Raw genomic sequence first — 22,374 nt, 5'->3', positions numbered from 1 at the left:
ACAAGTTTAGCTTCATTTGCTCTCTCTCTTTCTCTCTACATAATTATAATAATGACAATAATATTTTGGTCAAAAAACTATCCCTATGTATGTCAGATTATAGCGGAGCCCGACAACAGTCTTGCTTTCAAAGGCTTTTGTTACAGTAGACAATGCTCAGTTATCATAGAGGAAAACTGGAGCAGTTGAATGGGATTCAACGGGACTGCAGGGTATGACATTCCATGACGCAGTAGAAAATACGAAGTTTGCTTCAATGTTGTCAGGACAAGTATGAATGAGGCTGCCTCCAATTTTAGCCATAACACGTCCCGCGATGGGCCTTTACTTGGCCTCATTGCCGGATTTCCCCAGTGAGTGGTTGTTATACTGAATTTGGCTTCGATTAGTTAGACATGCTTCCCGGCAACTCACCATTACACAAGCGTCCATCGCCTTTGAATCCCGTGTTGCACTCACACCCAAATGATCCATAACTGTTGATGCAAAATGCTACAGCTGGTTGGTCACAGTTGTTCAAGTCTGGTCGACTACACTCATCTATGTCTGCACGTACACGCAGTAGGGACAAACAGACAAATAGAAAGATTTACACACAAGGGGAGTTCATAATGCTTACTGACGAGCTGAGGTGCTAATTACTTGCGAAATGTCAGAAGACACAAGTTGGCAATGGAAAAGGCTACTTATTTACTGTTCAACGCTGAGTTCCATTGAAATTCACCAAACGTCTGCTGTTTTTGTTCACTTTTGAAATGAAAACACACCAACAGCCTTTCATTCATAATATCTTTCCTTTGTAGTCCAACTCTCAATGTGATGACGATCTCTGATGATTCTCACATAAAAACGACGCTCAAACCGTTTAAAAACACTATTGTTAAATTGTTCTCGTGGTATGAGTGCGCTCACTTTGCTTTCATCCATGTTTACATAACATTTTCTGTTGCTTTTGTTGTACATAATGAAGCGGAGCCATTTACAAAGGGTTTTCGCCTCTTTTTCAATGATCCTGCATGACACTCACCTGCATCACACCTCCTTCCAGTCAGTCCAGCTGGACAAACACAAACAGCAGATTGCTGTGTAGTGTTGAACACACATTCTCCAGAGACTGAGCAAGGTAGACGCCTTGTTAAGTCAGCTGTGGGGCACTCTGGCGTTCGATCTGGATACAATTTGAGTGAAGGCAGAGCAGATGTCAGGAAAGAAAATTAGCAAACTCTGCGGCATTTCCAAATTGATGAAACAGCAATACTGAACCTGGGAGAAGGCAGTGCATTTCCCCTGGTTTTCATTGTGCTATCCTGAAAATGTCCTATGCATTCGTTCTGATGTCTTCAGTCATTATCGGAGTCTTATATCCTCTAATCAGAAGTGGTTTTCCTTATTTTGACTTAACTCATGCATTTGTGATCGTGATAATCCTCTCGAAATTTTCAGCAGCAAGCACTTCCGCCCGTACAGTAGCACCCTCCCTTAGCTCCTGTCAAGTTGTATTTCTCGCGAAATATTTTCATTTGCAACTATGGCATCGGGTGTGTTCTTTATTGTCGCTTCTTTTCCTGGCTTCTTCAGTCAGTTTTGAGTCTCACCAGTGGCCCTGCCCTCCCACCCTTCATTTCTGTGCATATTATCATTGCTTTTAACACTGTTTGCAGTGATGTGCTTGCCATGCCTACATGATGCCTAATCACCATTGGGGATATATTGATTTTAAATAGGTAAGGTCATGTTGCAAGTTTTTAAGCTCCGCTTACTTTAGGTCCCTGTGGCAGAGAACTTGATCTGGACACACTAGGAATATGGCATTGAATATGGACATCGACCTCGCCTTGCTGACTTTCGAAGAGCTGCGGCATCTCGCCAAACAACATCCTATTGACGGAGCCGAGTCAAAGAGCCGAGTTGATCTTGTGGTTTCCCTAAGACAAGCTGGTGTGGGTGTAACCCCGATCAAGGCCAATGAGGTCAGTACTAGTAGTAGTCTGAAGTCTCTAAACGAGCTTGTATGTGTAGTGATAGAGCTAAGAGAGCAACTTGAGCAAGCGAAGCATGATAATGCCATTGTTTCTTCACTTCGGGATGAGGTTTCCAGCCTAAAATTGGAAGTACTAGAGCTGAGGAACTTCACTACAGGCGCACTTTCTCAAACTGCCAATGACACCCACAACCGTCGCACAAGTGCTAACGAAGTTACCGTAGAGCCCTCCCTGTATGAAACTGACACATCCATCACCACTGCACCGCAATCACAGCACACCTCCACATCGCAGCATGCACGCTCAAGTTCAAATGACCGTACTACCGGTATGCACTCGCAACCACGTGCCGCTTCCCAGTCCAGCGACACTACTCGTGCAGCACCTAGACCTGCTGGCAACGGTCACGTCACTACGGACAGCAGTTCCCGCAACAAATCAGATGGACAGAGCTCTTGGGTCGATGTTGTACGACGTCGGGTCACATCTCGGTACGTCAAGCCTATGCCCACGGTCGAAACAAACCCTGTAGTCCTGACAGGTGTCGAAAAGGTGGACAAAGCGAAATTCTATGTAGGAAACGTCCACATGGGCTGCAGTGCCGACTCCATCAAGGATTGGTGTCAAGAGCGTGCAGTGGATGTGCTCAACTGCACCATCTTGGAATCCCGCACCTTCGGAACAGCTTACGCCAGAGTGACATTCCCAGCCTCAGCTACGGAAAAGGTACTGGGTGACGGATTCTGGCCTGCAACTATCCAGCACACCGTAAGAAAGTGGCGGTTTGCAGATTCAAATACGAACAAACCAGGTAAAACCTCCACGTCGTCAGAATGATGGCTTCCGCACCGCTGAGCGCCCAGGCCTTCCCATATTTTCCTAAGACTCAACATAACATCACTATTGTTACGATTAATTGTCGCTCCGTGTCGAACAAAATCCCTGAACTCCATGCATTGTGTCGATCCAACACACCGACTATCCTATGTCTGACAGAAACCTGGCTCTGCCAGATACATATGCTCAGTGTACCCGGTTATACGTGCTTCCGTCGAGATAGGCCAATACCAGCGAACCAAAGGGCCCAGTTCCGAGGTTATGGTGGTGTTGCCATCCTTGTACGAGATGGGACATTTTTGCATGCAGCCCAGCGCTCAGACCTTGATTCTCCCCAATGCGAAAACATATGGGTTGAGCTTGGACTTCCTGCAGACCTGGGTGCTAATCCTATACTCATTGGCTGTCAGTATCGCCCTCCTTCGCAATCCCTACCTGAACTTACCTCATTTTGTGACATGATGACGGATACCCTACGGGCTGTAGACCTCTCATCCGTTGATATATTCCTCACTGGTGACTACAATGCTCACAACTCTGACTGGTGGAGCGGTGACGCTACATCACGCGCTGGAAAGGAACTTTCGCATATATTCTCCAGCTTCAGTCTCTCCCAGCTGGTAGATTTTCCCACTCACACCTCTCCTAACGGACCCCTGTCGTGCCTAGACTTGCTCGCTACCAATCGTCCTCAATCAGTATTCTCTGTCGACGACGCTTGGTGCGTCCGACCATTCACAGGTAGCTACCACCCTTTTCTACAGAACTGTAACCCGAATGCCTGCAAAGGAAGTACCATGCTATCCTGCCCGTAGTTCCCCAGCCACTCCATGCAATTTTGCGCAAGTGCCACCTTCTGTCTGGGTAGCAGTAAATATGTACCTTTCCTCGCTCATCTGGTATGATCTCATGGACACACCAGATGTCGACGACGCATTAGCCAGATTCTCCTCTTCCTTGAATGATGCATTTTCCCACTACCTGTCGCCTTATTGGAAAATCTCTTCCTCCACCCAGCGAGCTGTATCTAGGAAATATCCTCCGTGGGTTAATCGAGATTTAGTACTTGCCATCAAGTTGAAGTACGAACTCTACAGCCGATATAGGAAGTTCCCAACCCCAGCTAACCAGTCTGCCTTCAAAGTTCAGCGTAACAGAGTATGAAACTTATCTCGATCTCTTCACCGTGACTATTTGGCATCTATACAGGCCAGCATGGCGTCAGGTAACCTTAACATGTACCAGTTTGTTCGTTCTCAGCGGAATCGTCAGCAGGATCGTGGCCTTCCTCACCTCATTGATGAAGGCGGTCATCCAGTTTCTGGCAGTTTCGACAAGGCTACAGTCCTCAACCAGCAGTTCGCCTCCGTTGCTGTGCCGGACGATCCATCGTTATCACTTCCAGCTCTTCGTGCCCACAGCCAACTTCATGAAACATTTGTTCAGGTCATCACCACAACTTCGGATGTTAGAAAGGCTATCGCCCGACTAAAGTCTCGCCGCAGTCCTGGCTTGGACACCATTACGAATGATGTCCTGAAGAAACTTGCCCCGTCGATTTCGTACCCCCTCTGCCGTATTTTTAATGTGTCCTTTTCGACGGGTAAATTTCCAGCAGCATGGAAACTCGCGAAGGTTGTTCCGGTTTACAAGAGCAAAGGCTCCAAGTCACAAGCCAGCAATTACCGTCCTATCTCCTTGTTGTCCTGTGTATCGAAACTATGTGAGCGATTATTCTTTGATACGCTTTATGCTCATGTGTCGCCGGCCCTTGCCCCAGTCCAATCTGGTTTTCAACGAGGAGACTCAACCACCATGCAGCTGACACGCCTTGTGCAGGACATTGTGGCCCTTCGTCATGACCACCAACATGTTGGCATGTGTTTTTTAGACCTAGCCAAGGCGTTTGACACAGTATGGTTCCGTGGACTCCTAGCTAAATTATCTGCGATGTACAATGTTTCCGGAGCGTCTCTGGCGTGGATTACGGACTACCTAACAGATAGAACGCAATCAGTGTCAGTCGAAGGGGTACTCTCAGACCCACTGCCTGTGAAGTCGGGAGTCCCCCAGGGATCTATACTGGGGCCTCTACTATTCTTGTTGTGTATAAACGATCTACCTGACTGTATAGATGGTTTGTCACTATTTGCTGATGACACAGCCCTCATTCAGTTTGACGCTGACATTGCAAACCTGTGTACGAAGCTTCAGACTGGAATCAATGTTGTTCATGAATGGATGTTGTCATGGCGTCTGAAACCCAATATCTTGAAAACAGAAATAGTCTTTCTCCCTCAAATAGACCACCCTCCTACATTTACCCTTCCCGGACTTGATTCGGCTATTAATATTACTATTGTAGATACGCACAGGCATTTGGGTGTTGTATTTGACTCGCAATTGTCCTGGAATTCTCACGTAGATTTTGTATGCAACAAAGTTAGCAAATCTGTAGGTTGCCTGATGTCTCACTGCTCCCACTTGTCTCCCGAATGCATTCGTCTCTTCTATAAATGCTACCTCCTTCCTATCTTTCTGTACGGCGCCACTGCTTGGCATTCCCTGCTTAGTAAATCTGCTGTACAGACACTAGAAATACATCATAAACGTGTGTTGAAAATTATTTTTCGTAAACCCACTCTTTTCCCCTCTACTGAGCTATATAGTTTGGCCTCCACCAGCCCCATCTCTATCCTGTCGCAGAGACAGTCATGCATTCTGGTCCATCGTATTAAACTGAACATTGTCTCTGAACATCTCACCAAGTATAATTGGTTTACTTTCGCACGGGACACTCGCAATGGCATAGCTATAAGTTCAAAGCTGCCCTCAGGAAATTTACAGCTGACTATGCTTATGCAATCAACGGAATTCCGCCACCTTGCAGTTGATTTTCCCCATTTCTCTCCTCATCAATCCCTACTTCTCTTTGTGCATACATCTACATCTACTGTTCTTTCAATCAAATGAACCCCTCGATAGGCACATTGCCTTTGGGTCATTTCATAATAATAAATAAATAAATAGTACTTCCCAGAGCTTTGTCAACTATGTTTACCAAATCTCCTATCTTCTCTGCATACTCGTATTGGCTCAAGCTGCCCATGGAAATGAAGACAATATCCAATATTAGACAGTTCATAGACCATGTTAAATGTCATGCCACGTTGTAGGCTCACTTGCCTCTTTTGCTAGCTTATCTCGCCGCTCTCCACCATGGTCAACATAGTGATACATTTCACCCCGCTGATGCATTATTTTCTTCCGATTATCATCTTTTTTCCTTCATTCTTTCTTCTTTTTTCTTCTCTTGCCATGGCTGGCTAACGCCCCCTCCTTTGCATTGGCTTCTGCCATTGGACGGTGAAATAATAATAATAATAATAATAATACGAAGTAGTGGTTGCGACTTCGGCGATGATTTGTAAGAAATGGTTTGCTCCCCACACCGGAGCTCGCGCTATTCCGCCGACTTTACTTGACACTTGACTGACTCACGACTGCCATCCAGAGCACACGAGAAGTCCATCGAACCTTCGACTCGGCAAACCTGCAAGAAAGCACCACTCCCTGCTCAATACACAGTGTTTCGGGGAATTCACCCCTCATCAGTTGAGCTTGAGGAGGCTGAGGAAGATTGTGCCTGAAGAGCACCACTTATATAGTGCTCTCCAGGCACAAACATCACCAGGGATACAAACTTACAGAGACGCTCCGCTTCCAGCGCGATAAACACCTCGTGAACACCAGATAGCAGCGTGAGTCATTGTCGCTCCTGGACGGTGAGACAGACGTCGAGGACCCTCGGTCATTCGCAACGCTGTCACCTCCAAACTGTACTAGCTGGTGTGGGGAGCAAACCTTTCTTACAAATCATCGCCGAAGTCGCAACCACTACTTAAGAGAGCATGTCTGAGAAAACCAGAACATATGTGCAAGTCGATCTCTCAGATTTCGCTCAAATTTTGCAGGTAGGTTTGCTTTGGGGTGTAGATCGACATTCCAAAGCCCGCGCAAAATCTTTTGAAGGGAACCATGAAATTGGCATGCCCCTCAATATTGGCCCAATATTGGCACGATTTATGGGTCTACAAACGAGCCACGGCACAGCGTACAAGAACAAGCTACGAACAAAACTCCATCAAGCCATCATTACCTCACCTTAGAAGAGTTCTTGGGGCAGCACCACTTAGCCACGCCAGCATCCCAGAAGACGAGGGAAATCATCCCTTGACGCCACAAAGGATCGTCTTGAAAATAGCCAAGTTACAAGCGCTGATAAAACAGCGAGCTACGTCCTCAATTAGCAAACACTATACACCGGCAGATAGTAGAACACCTCTTCTAGCACTGAGGACATGTCCCCCATCATCCTTTTGGGGTTTTCTTGAAATAAACAATTTTGAATTTTTCCACTCGACCATTCTGAAATACGTCCAAACTCATACCTGCGCAGGAAAGCTCGCCCCTCCGCGACGTCTAGTCAGCAATTTCTACTCCAACACCACTCCCAACGCTGCAGAACAAAGTGTATTGTTGACTCTGACAAGGAAAAGCAGCGGTGATCACTTGTCACTCCAAACGACAAGCTTCTCCTTGCGCCACCAACATTTTTCGTTGCAACAGTTGATGCAAAAGTGACTGAATTTTTGCGTGTAGTTTTTGGATTTTACTGCAAGAGGAATGATGAAATCACGTGCCTCGTGACACAAGAATGCCAGGTCTCGTAGATCACGGTTCAGCAGTTGTTCCGAGTCACCTAGATCAAGCGCTCCTGCACTACATGGATCACCCGTTGATCTGGATCGGATCAAGTGCATCTTGATGTCCAGCTCAAGAGCACGCATGTCGTGTTGTAGGCCTTCCAGCTGGGACTTTCCCTCAACATGCAGCACAGAGACTATGGCGAGTAGGGTCAAATCACGTTGTTCATGACGTAAGAAATCTGCCCTGTGGGCGCGCCACATACCTCATGGAACCAGTGTTGGCCGCGCGCTGGTCAACTCCAAGCGACCTTGATGGCATGGACCACGCTCATTCCTTGCTGTTGCAGATCTACGTGGATCATGAGCATGTAAACCAGCCGTAGTTCCTGTTGAACCATGTTCGGGATGAGCGAGGTTAGTGTGAAAAAATGCATCCCTGTTCTTACTGCAAGAGGAAATATCTCCAAGAATTCTTGCCAATGCAATACTGCTAGCGTTATAACGATAGTTTCTGCATGTTCTGAGCAGAGCATGCAAGAAATATAATGCATCTTACCTCCTCCCTCATGGTCCGTTTCGAATAGCGCCTCAGGAACGATCGTGATCGTGTGCATTGTGTCGTGTACCAGAAAGCATTATTCTACGTCACGATCCACGTGATTTCTTCATTCCTCTTGCAGTAAAATCCAAAAACTACACACAAAAATTCAGTCACTTTTGCATCAACTGTTGCAACGAAAAATGTTGGTGGCGCAAGGAGAAGCTTGTCGTTTGGAGTGACAAGTGATCACCGCTGCTTTTCCTTGTCAGAGTCAACAATACACTTTGTTCTGCAGCGTTGGGAGTGGTGTTGGAGTAGAAATTGCTGACCAGACGTCGCGGAGGGGCGAGCTTTCCTGCGCAGGTATGAGTTTGGACGTATTTCAGAATGGTCGAGTGGAAAAATTCAAAATTGTTTATTTCAAGAAAACCCCAAAAGGATGATGGGGGACATGTCCTCAGTGCTAGAAGAGGTGTTCTACTATCTGCCGGTGTAAAGTGTTTGCTAATTGAGGACGTAGCTCGCTGTTTTATCAGCGCTTGTAATTTGGCTATTTTCAAGACGATCTTTTGTGGCGTCAAGGGATGATTTCCCTCGTCTTCTGGGATGCTGGCGTGGCTAAGTGGTGCTGCCCCAAGAACTCTTGTAAGGTGAGGTAATGATGGCTTGATGGAGTTTTGTTCGTAGCTTGTTCTTGCACGCTGTGCAGTGGCTCGTTTGTTGACCCATAAATCGTGCCAATATTGGGCCAATATTGAGGGGTATACCAATTTCATGGTTCCCTTCAAAAGATTTTGTGCGGGCTTTGGAATGTCGATCTACACCCCAAAGCAAACCTACCTGCAAAATTTGAGCGAAATCTGAGAGATCGACTTGCACATATGTTCTGGTTTTCTCAGACATGCTCTCTTAATAATAATAATAATAATAATAATAATATACACCCGGTTTTTTCCCTCACAACTGCGTCCGTAGGCGCGAGGGTTTTTCCCGGCTGGCTCGGTCCAGGAAAATTAATCTGATGGTCCCAATTGGTTCTGCATCATGGCCTATTTCTGCTATCCACTGGCACGCCTATTCTATCTGAGACACTCTGTTCTCAGTCCTTGCTTCCATACCTCACTCGTTATCCGGTTCACATCTGGCTGCGGCCAACTACCCTTCACTGTGTATGTTGTCGCTATTGCTGTCTATGTCTCTGTGTATGCCAGTATCTGTGGAGCGAGAAATGTCTGGCATAGCTTGTTGGTAAGTTACATCGATTAGCTTGTGGCACATACTTGACATGACAAGGGAACTTATTTGCTTGATTCGACGTCAGTTTTGTACTAGCTGAGCTCATGAAGCAATCTCCTATTTATGGAGTCGAGTAATGCTGATAAATGCATGGCGGAAGCTTAATAACTACTACAGGTCGTCCCTCTTTAATACATAATCTCTGGGACTTGACAAATGTTATGTATTAACGGGGTTTATGTACTAAACGAAAGTGTACATAACTTGCTTCTATTAGAATTTTTCACCTTTTTCAACTTTTATGAGTGTTTCTTGCTGCCATGACTAGGGAGCGAGATATTCTTGATTCTCTCGATATAACATAAAAATTGTGTGAGTATTTCGCTCCTGCTCTTGTAGCAGTTGATAATATGGGTGTTGTCTATTTACGAACCAAACCGACTCTCACCAAGCGTGAGGCAAGATGGGTAGAGTTTTTAGCTGACTATGACTTTACGGTCTTTCACAAACCAGGAAAGAAAAACATTGCTGATCCGTTTCCACGCCGTCCAGATCTGTTCAGTGATTCTGAAAGAGGCGGGTCATCCTATCCTCCTAACATTCAGTTGAATGCCATAGAGCATACCCTAGAGATTAATCCAGACATAGGGCAGTTAATTGTCAGCGGTTACATTTGCGACAAGGATCTTGCTCACATTATCAGGAGACTGAAAAATTCAAGCCATGACAATCTGCACGACCGTTACCTTCTAAATGAAACACCCGGTTATCTTTATCTCAGATCTTCACCACAGAACAGGTTATGCATTCCAAAGAGTAGCAAACTCCGACTCGCCCTGCTTCAAGAATACCATGACTGTGTGACTGCGGGGCATCCCGGTCGAGATCGCACCTATTTGAGACTCGCTAGATATTTCTATTGGCCCGGAATGGGACTGGATGTAAAGGCGTTTGTCAAGTCAAGTGACGTCTGCCAACGAGTTAAAGGCGGCCAGCTAAAAACTGGTCTCTTGCTGAATTTACCAGTGCCCAGTCAGCCGTGGGCGGATATCTCGATGGATTTTATCATGGGTTTGCCTAGGACCGATACAGGTCATGATGCTATATAATTATGTATTTGTAGACCGCTTGACAAAGTGTGTACATTTAGCACCTACTTCCTCTACTATTGACGCTAAAGGAAGTGCTGATCTGTATATTCAACATGTATTTCGACTGCATGGTTTGAGTTCTAGTATTGTATGTGATCGTGATCCAAGATATACTGCAGCATTTTTTCAGGAATTGTTTGATCGCTTAGGACCGAAACTAGCATTTAGTACTGCCAATCACCCACAGACAGATGGCCTAACTGAACGAGTAAACAGAATAGTAGAGGATGTGCTGAGGGCTTTTGTAAATCATAAGCAAGATAACTGGGATATGCTCCTACATCTCTGTGAGGTTTCTATCAACAGCGCCACTCAGTCATCTACAGGAAACACACCGTTCTTCTTAAATTAAAGTCTAAATCCCAGAGCGCCACCCGACTTCCTCAACCCTATTCACGAAGGCAGAGATTCAGCTGATTGGTTGCAAGCAAGACAAGACGCGGTCAAGATCTCACAAGATGCGCTAGTGGCAGCTCAAGCTCGTCAGGCCTTCTATGCAGATCGGACAAAGGTCGAGGGAAAGCTGAAGGTGGGAGATTCGGTAACGGTCTACCGGGATTTCCTTCTGACTCCTGAAGCTCGGGACCGACCATCCCATAAATTACGCCCCAAGTGGTTTGGCCCCTTTCCTATAACCCAGGTGGTCGGCCCGAATGCCTACAAGCTCAAGTTGTCTCATACCAGCCGCTGTCAACCGGTATTTAATGTGTCGGCACTCCGTGCCTACTAGAAGAACGCTATTCCTAGTAGGAGCTGAAGATACCCATGCAGCATCCATCCGTCGAAGGCTCGCAGCGGGTGGTTTATCCAGTTGTGAATGGTGGTCCACTGTCAAGCGTGCCGGTGGATGTGGGCGTAGCCATGATATCCCTACCCTCAAGGAGGAAAACGGCGAGGAGCTAACCACCAGTAAGGACAAAGCAGAGAGCTTTGCCCGCTACTTTTCAGCGAAATGCAGCCTTGGTGATGACCTTGATGCCAGCGACCTCCCGTATGTACGCCCGCGATCTGATGCTTGTCTGAGTACCATCCACTTTAGGCCACGAACGGTATGCCGTGAACTGAGGAGGATTGTCCCGTCCAAAGCCACTGGCTCGGATGGTGTACCAGGACAAGTGTTGAAGCAGTGCTGTGAGGAACTGTGCAGGCCTGTGGCCCAGCTCTTCAGCAAAGCATTCCGCCAAGGCCGGAAACCGTCACTGTGGAAGCTTGCCTCAGTTGTACCTGTGCACAAGAAGGGTTCAAAGTACGCAACAAAGAACTACCGACCCATATCCCTGCTGCCAATACTGTCAAAGGTCATGGAAGCTATCATCAATCGTAGCCTTATGGGATTCCTTGAGCGCCGGCACATCCTCACCACTAACCAGTACGGCTTTCGCTCCGGCCTGGGAACGCAGGACCTCCTTACCCTACTACACCATCGTTGGAGTACCATGGCTGCAGGGGGCGGAGCTGTGCGGGGTGTTGCTGTGGATATTGCTGGAGCGTTCGATCGAGTCTCCCACCAGGTCTGATCCACAAAGCCCAGCAGTACGGTGTATCCGGCATGCTCCTTGCATGGTTGGGGGACTACCTGCTGGACAGGCGCCTGAGTGTTGTCGTTGGTGGGCAGTAGTCCAGCCCACACCGCATCACAGCCGGTGTTCCGCAAGGTAGCTTGTTGGGACCGACACTGTTCCTCCTCTATACGAACGATGCCGATGACCACCTTCCACCAGGTGTGGATCTGGCCCCTTATGCCGACGACACAACGCTGTTTCAGTGCCTGTCCACCATGGATACCATTGACCACAGCTCGACAGTCCTGCAAAATGCTCTGGATGCCCTTTTGAATTGGGGCACCAGCTGGAGAATTGCGTTCGAGCCAGCCAAGTCCCAGGCCATGACTATTGACCATCACCGCCCCGCCTGGGACCTACCAGCAGTACAGTTTGCGGGTGTCCCCCTGAATGGAGAGAGTAACCTCAAGCTTCTTGGGGTAACCTTGGACAGCCAACTTTCCCACCGCAACCACCTCCGTACCATCGCCATCAGAGCACGCCAGCGTCTCGGGCTCCTGCGGAAGGCCTCGCCGCTCCTGGATTCTCGCAGCCGAGCTACAGTGTACCGTGGGTTTGTACGCCCAGTAATGGAGTACTGCCCATTGGTCTGGATGGGCGCAGCAGATTTTCACTTGCAGCGACTTGACCAGACGCAACGCTCAGCCCTCCACTTGATTGGCCCCGGCGCAATGCTGCAAAGCCTGTCTATCCGGCGCATGGTAGCTGCATGTACCTACATTTACAAGCTACTGTGCTGCAATCCTACCAGCCCACTTCGTCAGCTCTTGCCTCCCTCTCAAGCCCCCCGACCAGCCCATGTTCGACCCACTTGTCTCTCTCTCGTCCGTCTCGACATGCATAACTACCAGCTTGAGACAGGGCTACCTGTCAATAGCCGGGAAAGTTGCCGTAGAGCTTTCCCCGCCTGTGCTGTCCCTGTATGGAATGCCCTGCCACCCGCCGTCCTCAGCCAGCCACCTGACCGGAAACGGCTGCAAAGTTTCAAAGTGTCTGTCTTCCAGCACCTCCGTGCCCACCAATGGCACTGGGCCACTGACACTTTGTAAGATGTATGCACATCTGCCCACACACTGCTGCATATTGCCATACGCCTCGTGCCCTGCTTACTCTTTTCTCTGGTTCTGAATGTGCACCCCTTACGCATTATATAATTATACTATATTTAGTTCTCTCCCCCTCTCTTGCGCCCAACCCTCCCCGCTCGCTCTCTCTCTCTCTCTCTCCCTCTCTCTCTCCCTCTCTCTCTCTCTCATTTTTTATTATTATACTTTATTTAGTTCTCTTTTTTAGTTCTCTTGCTCCCCAACCCTCCCCGATATCTCTCTCTCTCTCTCTCTCTCTATGTCTCTCTCTCTCTCTCTCTTTCTCTCTCTGCTATTGGCGCGCCTGGTTGTGATGAAGCCGAGACCCAAGTTCGGCAGAGCATCCCAGACCACGCCACCACTCCCCTTATTCATGGCTCACACAGGACGGGTTTACGTGGCTCTAGTGAAAAAAAAATGAAAAAAAGGAGACAGCCTACGCCTCCGCCTATCACGGACCTTGATGGTAATACCCGCTATGTGGTGGAGAACGTTCTCAGTCACCGCCGCCGGCAGAATCAGCTTTAGTACCTAGTCAAGTGGCAAGGCTACTCTGATGCCACTTGGGACCCTGAACATTATTTGTTGGATGAATCTGGTAATGACATTGTTCCACTTCAGAAGTACAAAACCTTGGCTTCTGCCCGCTGAGTTTTGCAGTTGAACTTCTAGTTTTCACCTTGTTTTGAGCTTATTACACTTTTATTTGCATGGAGTTTCAGTCGTCTTGTGTTACTTCAGTGTGAAGCCTTTTTTCGTCTCGCACGTGTTTGCGCTTATTGTACTCTATTCCACGTGAACATTTGGGTTATATGCTCCTTCCTCTCCATAGGAGGGGGATGATGTAACAGTTTTCCCCTGTTCGCTTTAACTTTACACTCCCTCGCACCTCGTGCATCTTACGCCTGTCTATTAGCACCTTCATTGGCGCCATTGCCACATGTGTACAATCACCTTTTGCATATAACTGGTTGAGGCACGCTCAACCAGGTCTCCTTCTTTTCAAGTTCGATTAAACCTGTTACAAATGGCAGCTCTACTTTAAGCTAACAGCAGCTCTACTTTGAGCTAACCGAAGCTCTACTTTGAGCTAACCGCAGCTCTACTTTGAGTTAACAGCAGCTCTACTTTTAGCTACCAGCAGCTCTACTTTGAGCTAACCGCAGCTCTACTCTGAGCTAAAAGCAGCTCTACTCTGAGCTAACAGCAACTCTACTTTGAGCTTCAAACCAGTTTTTTTCGAAACCAGCACTCCTCAATCCAAAGATGCCTCATTGCTGACTTGTTTGTTTGAATGATGGGCCTAATTGGGTATAACATCCTAAAGGGGAAGTAAGCCTGAAATCAAATTTTCACCAGATGTAGTCTTCGGGGTGCTGAGTTGAATGGTCTTGGTCCGAGGAAGCTGAGACGCTCCCTTCCCCCTGTATTCCCAATCAAACTGGAGCACTTCCACCGAAACTGGATGACTGCGCCCCACCAGATGGAGATTTGTATGCAAATGTCACTAAAAGCGCCATTTCGTTTTTATAAAAGCACGGATGACTACGATTGGCCCATATGTTGTAGTCTGTTGGACGCTGAGTCGACTGGTTTTGGTCCGAAAAGGCTGCAATGCAGCGCTTGGCCCTCATGCCCAATCGAACATGGCCGAACAAGCGGTCACGTGCTGCTGCATACACCAGTCACCTGGTCACCGCGCCAGCAGGTGACAATTTTCACACCAAGGTTCAACTCAAAGGTTCAACCCGAGTGACTGAAACCCAGTTGTACTTACTCTACGTACGGCAGAAGCCTAAGATTGTGCAGAAATAACAAGGTCTACTTACGGATGCAGTGTTTGAGGTCTGCTGCAAGCTGCGGAGCGTATCCCAAGAGCAGACTTAAGAAGAATTGCTCTTGGTGCTTGACAACCTTCTCATCTAACATTGCTTGAATGGACGCTGGTGTGTTGGGAATGGTGAGAGCTCTTGCGCGACTGGAGTTGGCAATCAGTAGCCATTCCGTCATGCAGTTGGTGTCTTCAGTGACCACCGCAGCTGGTGAATCTATTGAGAAGGCGACAGGATATTGGAAAATGAAATTTGCAGATCAAACATTTGGAAATTCGGTAGGCACATCCTCACGGGAAGACATCGGAAAGAAACTAGGTGCTTTTCGACGTGGAAGGAGGAACCTTGCTGTCCAGGCCAGAAGGCAGTTCTACTTGTCAGTAGTCCAGAGCAAGCTCGAGTACGCCAGCACTGCCTACGTCCACGGCCTCGCTGACAATGTGAGAGATCAGCTGCTACGCATAAGTAAGAGAGCACTTAGATGCATATTTGAGCATGACACATTCACGCGGACATCATACTTGCTTGAGCGATACCACATAATTAGCTTAGACAAAAGATATCATACTAAGTCCATATTCTTCGTGTTCCGTTGCATCCACAATATCTGCAGTTCACTCCTCTCTGACATGTTCTCCCTACGCCGTGACTGCGCTCACACAGACAGAGTAACCCGCGGCCAAGTCAATAATTCCCTTTCCTTACCCATTGTGCAAGCTCAAGCTGGATACAGATCTATTTCACTCCTTGGTGCTGACCGCTTTAATGCGCTTCCCGAATCCCTTCGCACAAATCATATCCCCAATTCATTTCGCCAGGAACTTAACAATTTCATTCATCTTGGGCACCCTGTAAGAAGACCTTAGGGTCTGTTGGGAATGCCCAAGTAAAATAATAAAATACAATACAATACAATACACACTTAACCCACAGTGCATTGTGACATCATGGCTGCGTCTGCACACTCTAGGGCTAAGCGTGGAGTTTTCTCTCATCCAAAAATGGTGTGCAGTCATCTCTCATCCTTCTACGGGACTACGGGAGTATAATCAATACTTCAAGTATAGGCATATCCGGGTGTAATACCGGTATGCCGCGGCCACAGCTTAGTTTAGGCTAAATGGCTTCAATGAAAGGAGAGAGGAGAGAAAGAAACGGGAATAGTGGATCAAATTCAAGACTTTACACAAGGTTTTTGCCAAGTATTAGTAGCCGTGCATTGCTGGGATATAACCAAGATTGAACCACATAAGACAGGTACGTCGGTCCTACTCGGAATTTAATGGTGAGCTTTCATCAAGATTTCGGATAAAAACACATTAAAACCAAGTACTGATTTCAGAAGTAATGGTACGATAGGCCTCATCAGATCTACAACTTCGTCTCTTCGTGCGCTAATATGCTCCCGTCATATTGCGTGGTGATGTCTGAGGCATTCATACTTTCCTTAGCTCTGATAAAACTATTGTATCTATAACAGATACAGGTTCCACTTTGTTCTCTTGAAATTTAGTGGAACCTGTATTGAGTAACTGAGTTTTATGTTTCGTTACATTGTCGACAGATCTCCTGTGTACCGGTTTTATGGCACAATGATTATAGCCATTTGTCGTCTCCATTCTTGTGCAATCATGCATATGTAGGTTGGTTCTCTTCATCTTATTGTGACCTATGTCATAGATGCTGGTTGCCTTGTTGCTTTCTCTCCCCTCTCCTCTCACCCAAGCCATTCTGCATAAGGGAAGCTGTGGACGCAGCATACTGCTGCTACACTTCAGCGCGGGAATGCGTATACTAATACAGGGGTGCCGGAAGGTATTTTAGGGTGGTGCGGTCAGTCATCTGAAGTACGGTTTTCTCATGGGGGGAGGGATGGCGGAGCGGAAATTTTTGGAAAATTAGAGTCCAGATCAGTGTATTTTAATGATTCACGGGGTACCTGGGGCAAAAAGTGGTACGGTCAATACCGTAGTGACCGTACCGTGTCCAAAGCCCCTGTAATAATTATATACATTGAGTGAGCTATCATCAAGATAACACCTGTTCCAGTGTCAGTCAGACGTATCCCCTCACCTCTACCGTCAGGTGCTTCACCTGCCGCCGGATTTATCGGGTGCTTGGGGCCATCGTGAGTTCCATTCAGGAATGGACACGATCATTTACTTTTATGTTCTTAATTTGTTACCATCAAGTTGATGTTCTGTCCTCTTGAAGCCCGTGGTTGTATCGGACTATGCTGACTACAGCGTTATGGTTCTCCAGTCCGGACAGTGAGAACTGGTTTTCAAAATGAAAGTACACAACTGTGCATCCTGCATTGTTATGTCATATTACCAGGATTACGATCCTAACCTTCACTAGTAGACACATTACAATCCTAGGTGAGAAATATCTTTTTCCCATTTGCAAATTCATAATGTCAGCTGGTCAGGTTGGTATGATTTCAGTATTATACATGTTTTGATCAATATTTATGCACTTTAGAAAACTGTGGGCACAAGGTATGCTATCGAGTCCACCAGCTAAAACAGATTTTGAACAGTCAGACGTGCATAATCTAGCACAAACGTACGTCAGATTGTTCAAAATCTGGCTAAGTTGGCGGAATCGGTCGCGCAACTTGTGCACTCACTTTTGCATGCTAAAATATTTCCCTTGGCTCACCATCAAAAATCTTTAAAAAAATTATGTACTTTGGATGATAATTGGGGAAATGTTCACGAAGATACACCTGTTGTCTGGCTACATCTCTCATTTTCGGTAAAATAAAATCCGCCGAACACCTTTACCACACACTCGCTTCTGAACAGAACAAAATTTATGATGAATTTCAATTCAAACTCTTCTTTTTGCTGCTTTTTTTTCCAAAGGCTTATTGTCAATTTTTACAAAAGGTGAAACGATACCCACGTAAACTAGTGGTGGATCTGTGTACATGTCCAATATACAAAAGCGAGAATTCTCAGAATTCCTTGAGTGATACCACAAAGGCAGACGAGAACATAGACAAGAGTCCAGATCAGAGTTGCAAAGCTGCGTTTCATTCATACATGTATAGCAAGGCTAAGGTAAACCTCAGACAACTGACTCAGTTGTCTGAGGTTTACCTTAGCCTTGCTATGTGCATTAAGGTGGCCCCATACATGGCTAAAAAGACGTGATTTTTTGGACTTGGAGCAAAATTCTGCACACTTTCGCGTGTTTCCATGATACGACAAGTTGCGCACGGTCTGTTCACAATCAATACAGTGCTGCCAAAAAATGACAGCGTGCAACAAAAAATCTTTCCTTGCAAGGGCACATTTTCGGCCATATCTCTTGAACGGCTGGTCAGATCGAGACAAATTTATTTTTCAGAGATTTTGCAGCTATTCATGCTATTTCAACTGATCTAGCGTTCGCCATGAATTTACAAATCCGATTTTTTAGGAAATTGTTAGGTGATATGTCACCTCAATTAATTAAGGTGGCAGCTTACCCATAAATTTCATATGGCATTCAATTGACCGTAACTTTGGTGTCTCTCAATGGATTTGAGTGACATTTTTTTACACACTCCTGCCACTATCCTGGTCCTCTGGACATGATTTAAAAGTTCTTGCGCCTCACTGAAATGGCTTTCCAGGCCGGAAAAACTCAAAATTCCGGCATAGTGCCACGGTGTGCGAGCCATCCAGGAGCCAAAAAAATGCATTTACAATTTTTTCACATTTTCTTGCCCATTCTGTCCCTGCGCCGCGGGATCCAAACCTAAAAGAAGTCCAGAAGCAGCCATGGGTGGTGGGATAGGGCCCCTGAACGTGCCCCTGGAATTTGTCACAACGGCACGAGTGGGCGTTCTCTCACAGACTCCCACAGACCCAAGTCAATTTTTGTTTTGTTTTTGTTTAGCACGTGCTACGAGGTCGTACCTTTGATAAAACTTACAGTGCTGGGGCCTCCACAGCAAGCCATTTCCACAGCGCTGCACACCAAATCCAGGATACCCGAAAAATCGGCAAAGACTACCACTCACGTTCCACAACTGCCTAGTACTGAATCCTACCTGACTTCTTGACACGACTCAAACTTGCCAAAGTCACTAACTCAACGTCAACTACAATAATCAAGCCACATATCTGCAACGTAACCATTGGTAACGGGGGTGCTGGCAAAAGTCCTGCTGCACGGCGGCGGGCGAAGCCCCCCCCCCCCCCGCCCCCGCTGTGCAGCCCAATACATGGCTAAAAAACGTGATTTTTGGACTTGGAGCAAAATTCTGCACACTTTCGGGTTTCCATGACCATGATACGACAAGACGGTCTGCCCAGATTCAAATACAGTGCTAGTGCTGCCAAAAAGTGACAGCGTGCAACAAAAAAAATCAAAAAAATCTTTCCTTGCAAGGGCACATTTTCGGCCATAACTCTTGAACGGCTGGTCAGATCGAGACAAGATTTTCAGGGTTTTGTAGCTATTCATCCAACAATGATCTAGCTGATTTTCTCTGTTCTCTTCTACAGTCTACTATAATTATGTATGTACTTGTACATGCATTACTTGCTTGCATGCAAATACTACTTTGTGTCTGGCTGGTTTGACAAGTTCCTGTCATACAGCTGTCACCAGACCAGCCCTGTGAGTACAGCAGGTGATGCATGACTTTATGCTTTGGCACAGAGATCATACAATACTCTTAGGCTGCAATGCTGGTACATGTATGAATTGTACATATTATTAGATGTACATGTACACATACAATGGAGACAAAATGCTGTGGAGCTGTAACTTCAAGTCTTGGCCACCATCACACAGCCGCGCTTGGATGCATGCCGAATGCTGCTGTATGATAATCACCGATATGAAAGTTGAATTCACAGCCACACTGGCGTCCGCATCCATTATGTCATCACTGTTCTATACATTAGTTCATAGAGCACTCTGATTCAAGCGGCCTCGACCAATCTGAATGTTTAGATAGTTCTTTAAAAAAACTGTTTCTGACCGGTCATAATAAAATTGAATTGAGTTTCATGCACATCACACCGCTGATTGCCATAAACGTCTACACACACACAAGATAACAATGTACATGTACGTCGTCTACAACGTACGTGGTGTTTGACTGTTATCAAACTTCTTACCGCCATCGTCCGGCACCACTGGTGTTGGTGAGGCCATAGCCTGTCCACAGTTCACCGTCATCACCAGCAGCAGCAGCAATGGAGCCAGATACAGTAGTAGGTATGCCATGATACTGCCTAGCTGTAGGCTGCGCATAGCTACACCTGACACCAGAGGGTAGTTCGCAGTATCACTATCAGACTACTGGGTTAGCTATCGGACTCGAGAACACCTGATGATCAACTGGAGAGGAATTGGTTGAGAAACAAGAATTGTGGGCCAGTCAACGTTTTTAGCACCTAATATTCTAACTCACTTCCGTTCATGTACATTCATACGTTGAGCGGAGTAAAGCTTGAATATGCACATTGCGGCCTTGGCGGCTCCAAATCCGTGCCTGGAACGGCGATCGCGAGTCACCTCACGCCCTAGTAGTGACAACCTGTCTGGTTCCAGAACATGACATTGACAGTCTGGCACACAATAAACAAGTCCATGGCTGACAAAGCAACTTAGTCTTTGTCCTACATCACGTATACTCACGCCTGTACACAGTTGAGCATGTCCGTGGTGTTTGGACTCTTGCAGTTGCTAGGTGATGTGTGCTACTCCAAGTACATCTACGAGTCTACAACATGTTCATGTTCATGTAGTTACCAGGGGCGTACATAGGGCGGTTCCCGGGATGCCCGGGAACCAGTAAAAAAAGTTCGATATGGGTACAGAGAATTTTTTGATCCAGTCCCAGCGCTAGTAATGCGCTCACAGACTCACAGACTCAGTGCAAGTGCATGTCTAGTCTGGAGTCCGCCTGCCGGTCCGAGGACGGTGACTAGCCCAGGTGTGAAAGTGGTGCTGGGAGTGGGACACAGCGTAGATCTACTGAACTGGGCCATGCCTGAACCCATCTTGGGTTCAACAAAGTCTCTAGTCTAGTTACATCGCCGGATTCCTCGATCTCAGAGTCAAATTTTCTGTTGGAGTTCGTTTTGACAAAGTTGGTCGTGTTTTGACGATGCTTTCGCTTTGTGGAAAAGAAAAATGAAGCGTCGACATCCAGAGGGCCAGCGCTCTATTCAGAGCTATTTTGAGCTGCACTCCTGCAGGCAAAGTGTGCAGCCAGTGCTCATGGTGCTAGTGGCGAAGGTCAAGCGATAGATGAGAATGCAGACGCACCTGACGTGCAAGTGAAGTATGCATGCAACGAGCAGCGCTGAGGAAGAAATCGTCGGCGAAGCTGTAGAGCGACCGTTGTTGGAAGCTGCTGGATCATCCAAAACTTACTTCAATGACATGGGAGTGTGTTGGAAGGGATATTCTGAAAGTCGACGTCCACAGTGGAATCCAGTCCCCCGAAATTTGCTGGACACGGAAAAGATTTCCGTCATCGACAATCATTGTGCGCCACCGCAGGCGAAGGATTTCATTTCCTGTGCGTGTCCAGATGGATGGCAAACAGCGCCACTTTCAACTATCCTTGTTGGAGGAGTTACCCTGGACAGTCTTTTGACAGGCATGCAATGGTGGCTTCTGCTTGCCCTGTGTGATGTTTGCTCCAGATAATTCGAAACTTAGGCAGCTTTCAAGACTGCATGCAATCGTCATGCTGAACAAAACATCCATAAAACGGGGAAAAGTTCAGTCCTTTAAAATCATAAATGCGTAGCAATGACATCGTCCAGCAGCTTGTGGATGGCAATTTCACCCAGTCTGAGGAGAATATGCAGAAACTCTGTGGGGTACGAAAAACAGCACTTCAATTGTGTGTAATGGTGGTTCATCAGTTGGCATGGGAACCACTCCTGGAGGCGAGCGGCGTACGCCCCTGGTTACTATAAAATAATGTTTTCAAGCTCCACCAGATTTAGCAACACCAATGCTATTCCGTTCTGCGTACCAATGATTGACACCGACTCACGCTGCTATCTGGTGTCACGTGGTGATTGTCGCACCACTGGAAACTGAGTGTCTCTGTACGTTTGCAGCCCTGGTGATGTTTGGCACTGGGAACTGAGTGTCTCTGTACGTTTGCAGCCCTGGTGATGTTTCCAGCCCTGGTGATGTTTGCAGCCCTGGTGATGTTTCCAGCCCTGGTGATGTTTGCAGCCCTGGTGATGTTTGCAGCCCTGGTGATGTTTGAAACCCAGAACATTATACTAACCCTGTGGTGGTGCTCTTCGGACAGAATCTTTCTCAGCCTACTCAATGTCAACTGTTGAAGCGAGGATTCCCGGAAACATGGTGCATTGAGCAGGGAGTGGTGCTTTCCTGGTGAAGTCAAGTCAGCGTGAAAACGCCAGCTCCGGTGCACGGAGCAACAAACGTTGATATGACTG

General features: G+C 46.9%; 1 protein-coding gene across 2 annotated transcripts in view; it reads right to left on the bottom strand.

The window, feature by feature from the left end:
• Positions 1-20,341, bottom strand: part of LOC135825194 (adhesion G protein-coupled receptor E1-like) — a 28,519-nt gene extending 8,178 nt beyond the window's left edge. For both annotated transcript variants that reach the window (XM_065337925.1, XM_065337926.1), the window contains exons 1-4: positions 20,059-20,341; positions 14,933-15,151; positions 1,028-1,168; positions 415-546 (exon numbers count right to left, since the gene is read on the bottom strand). In XM_065337925.1, coding sequence (XP_065193997.1) covers positions 415-546; positions 1,028-1,168; positions 14,933-15,151; positions 20,059-20,194 — 628 coding nt within the window. In that variant the 5' untranslated portion in view covers positions 20,195-20,341. The remainder of the gene's footprint in view (positions 1-414; positions 547-1,027; positions 1,169-14,932; positions 15,152-20,058) is intronic.
• Between the last annotated feature and the right edge of the window lie 2,033 nt (positions 20,342-22,374).

The sequence above is a fragment of the Sycon ciliatum genome, chromosome 9, assembly GCF_964019385.1.
Source record: "Sycon ciliatum chromosome 9, ocSycCili1.1, whole genome shotgun sequence".
In the NCBI taxonomy this organism is placed as follows: Eukaryota; Metazoa; Porifera; class Calcarea; order Leucosolenida; family Sycettidae; genus Sycon; species Sycon ciliatum.
The sequence above is the reverse complement of the archived record's forward strand: the minus strand, read 5'-3'. Positions and strand labels throughout refer to the sequence as shown.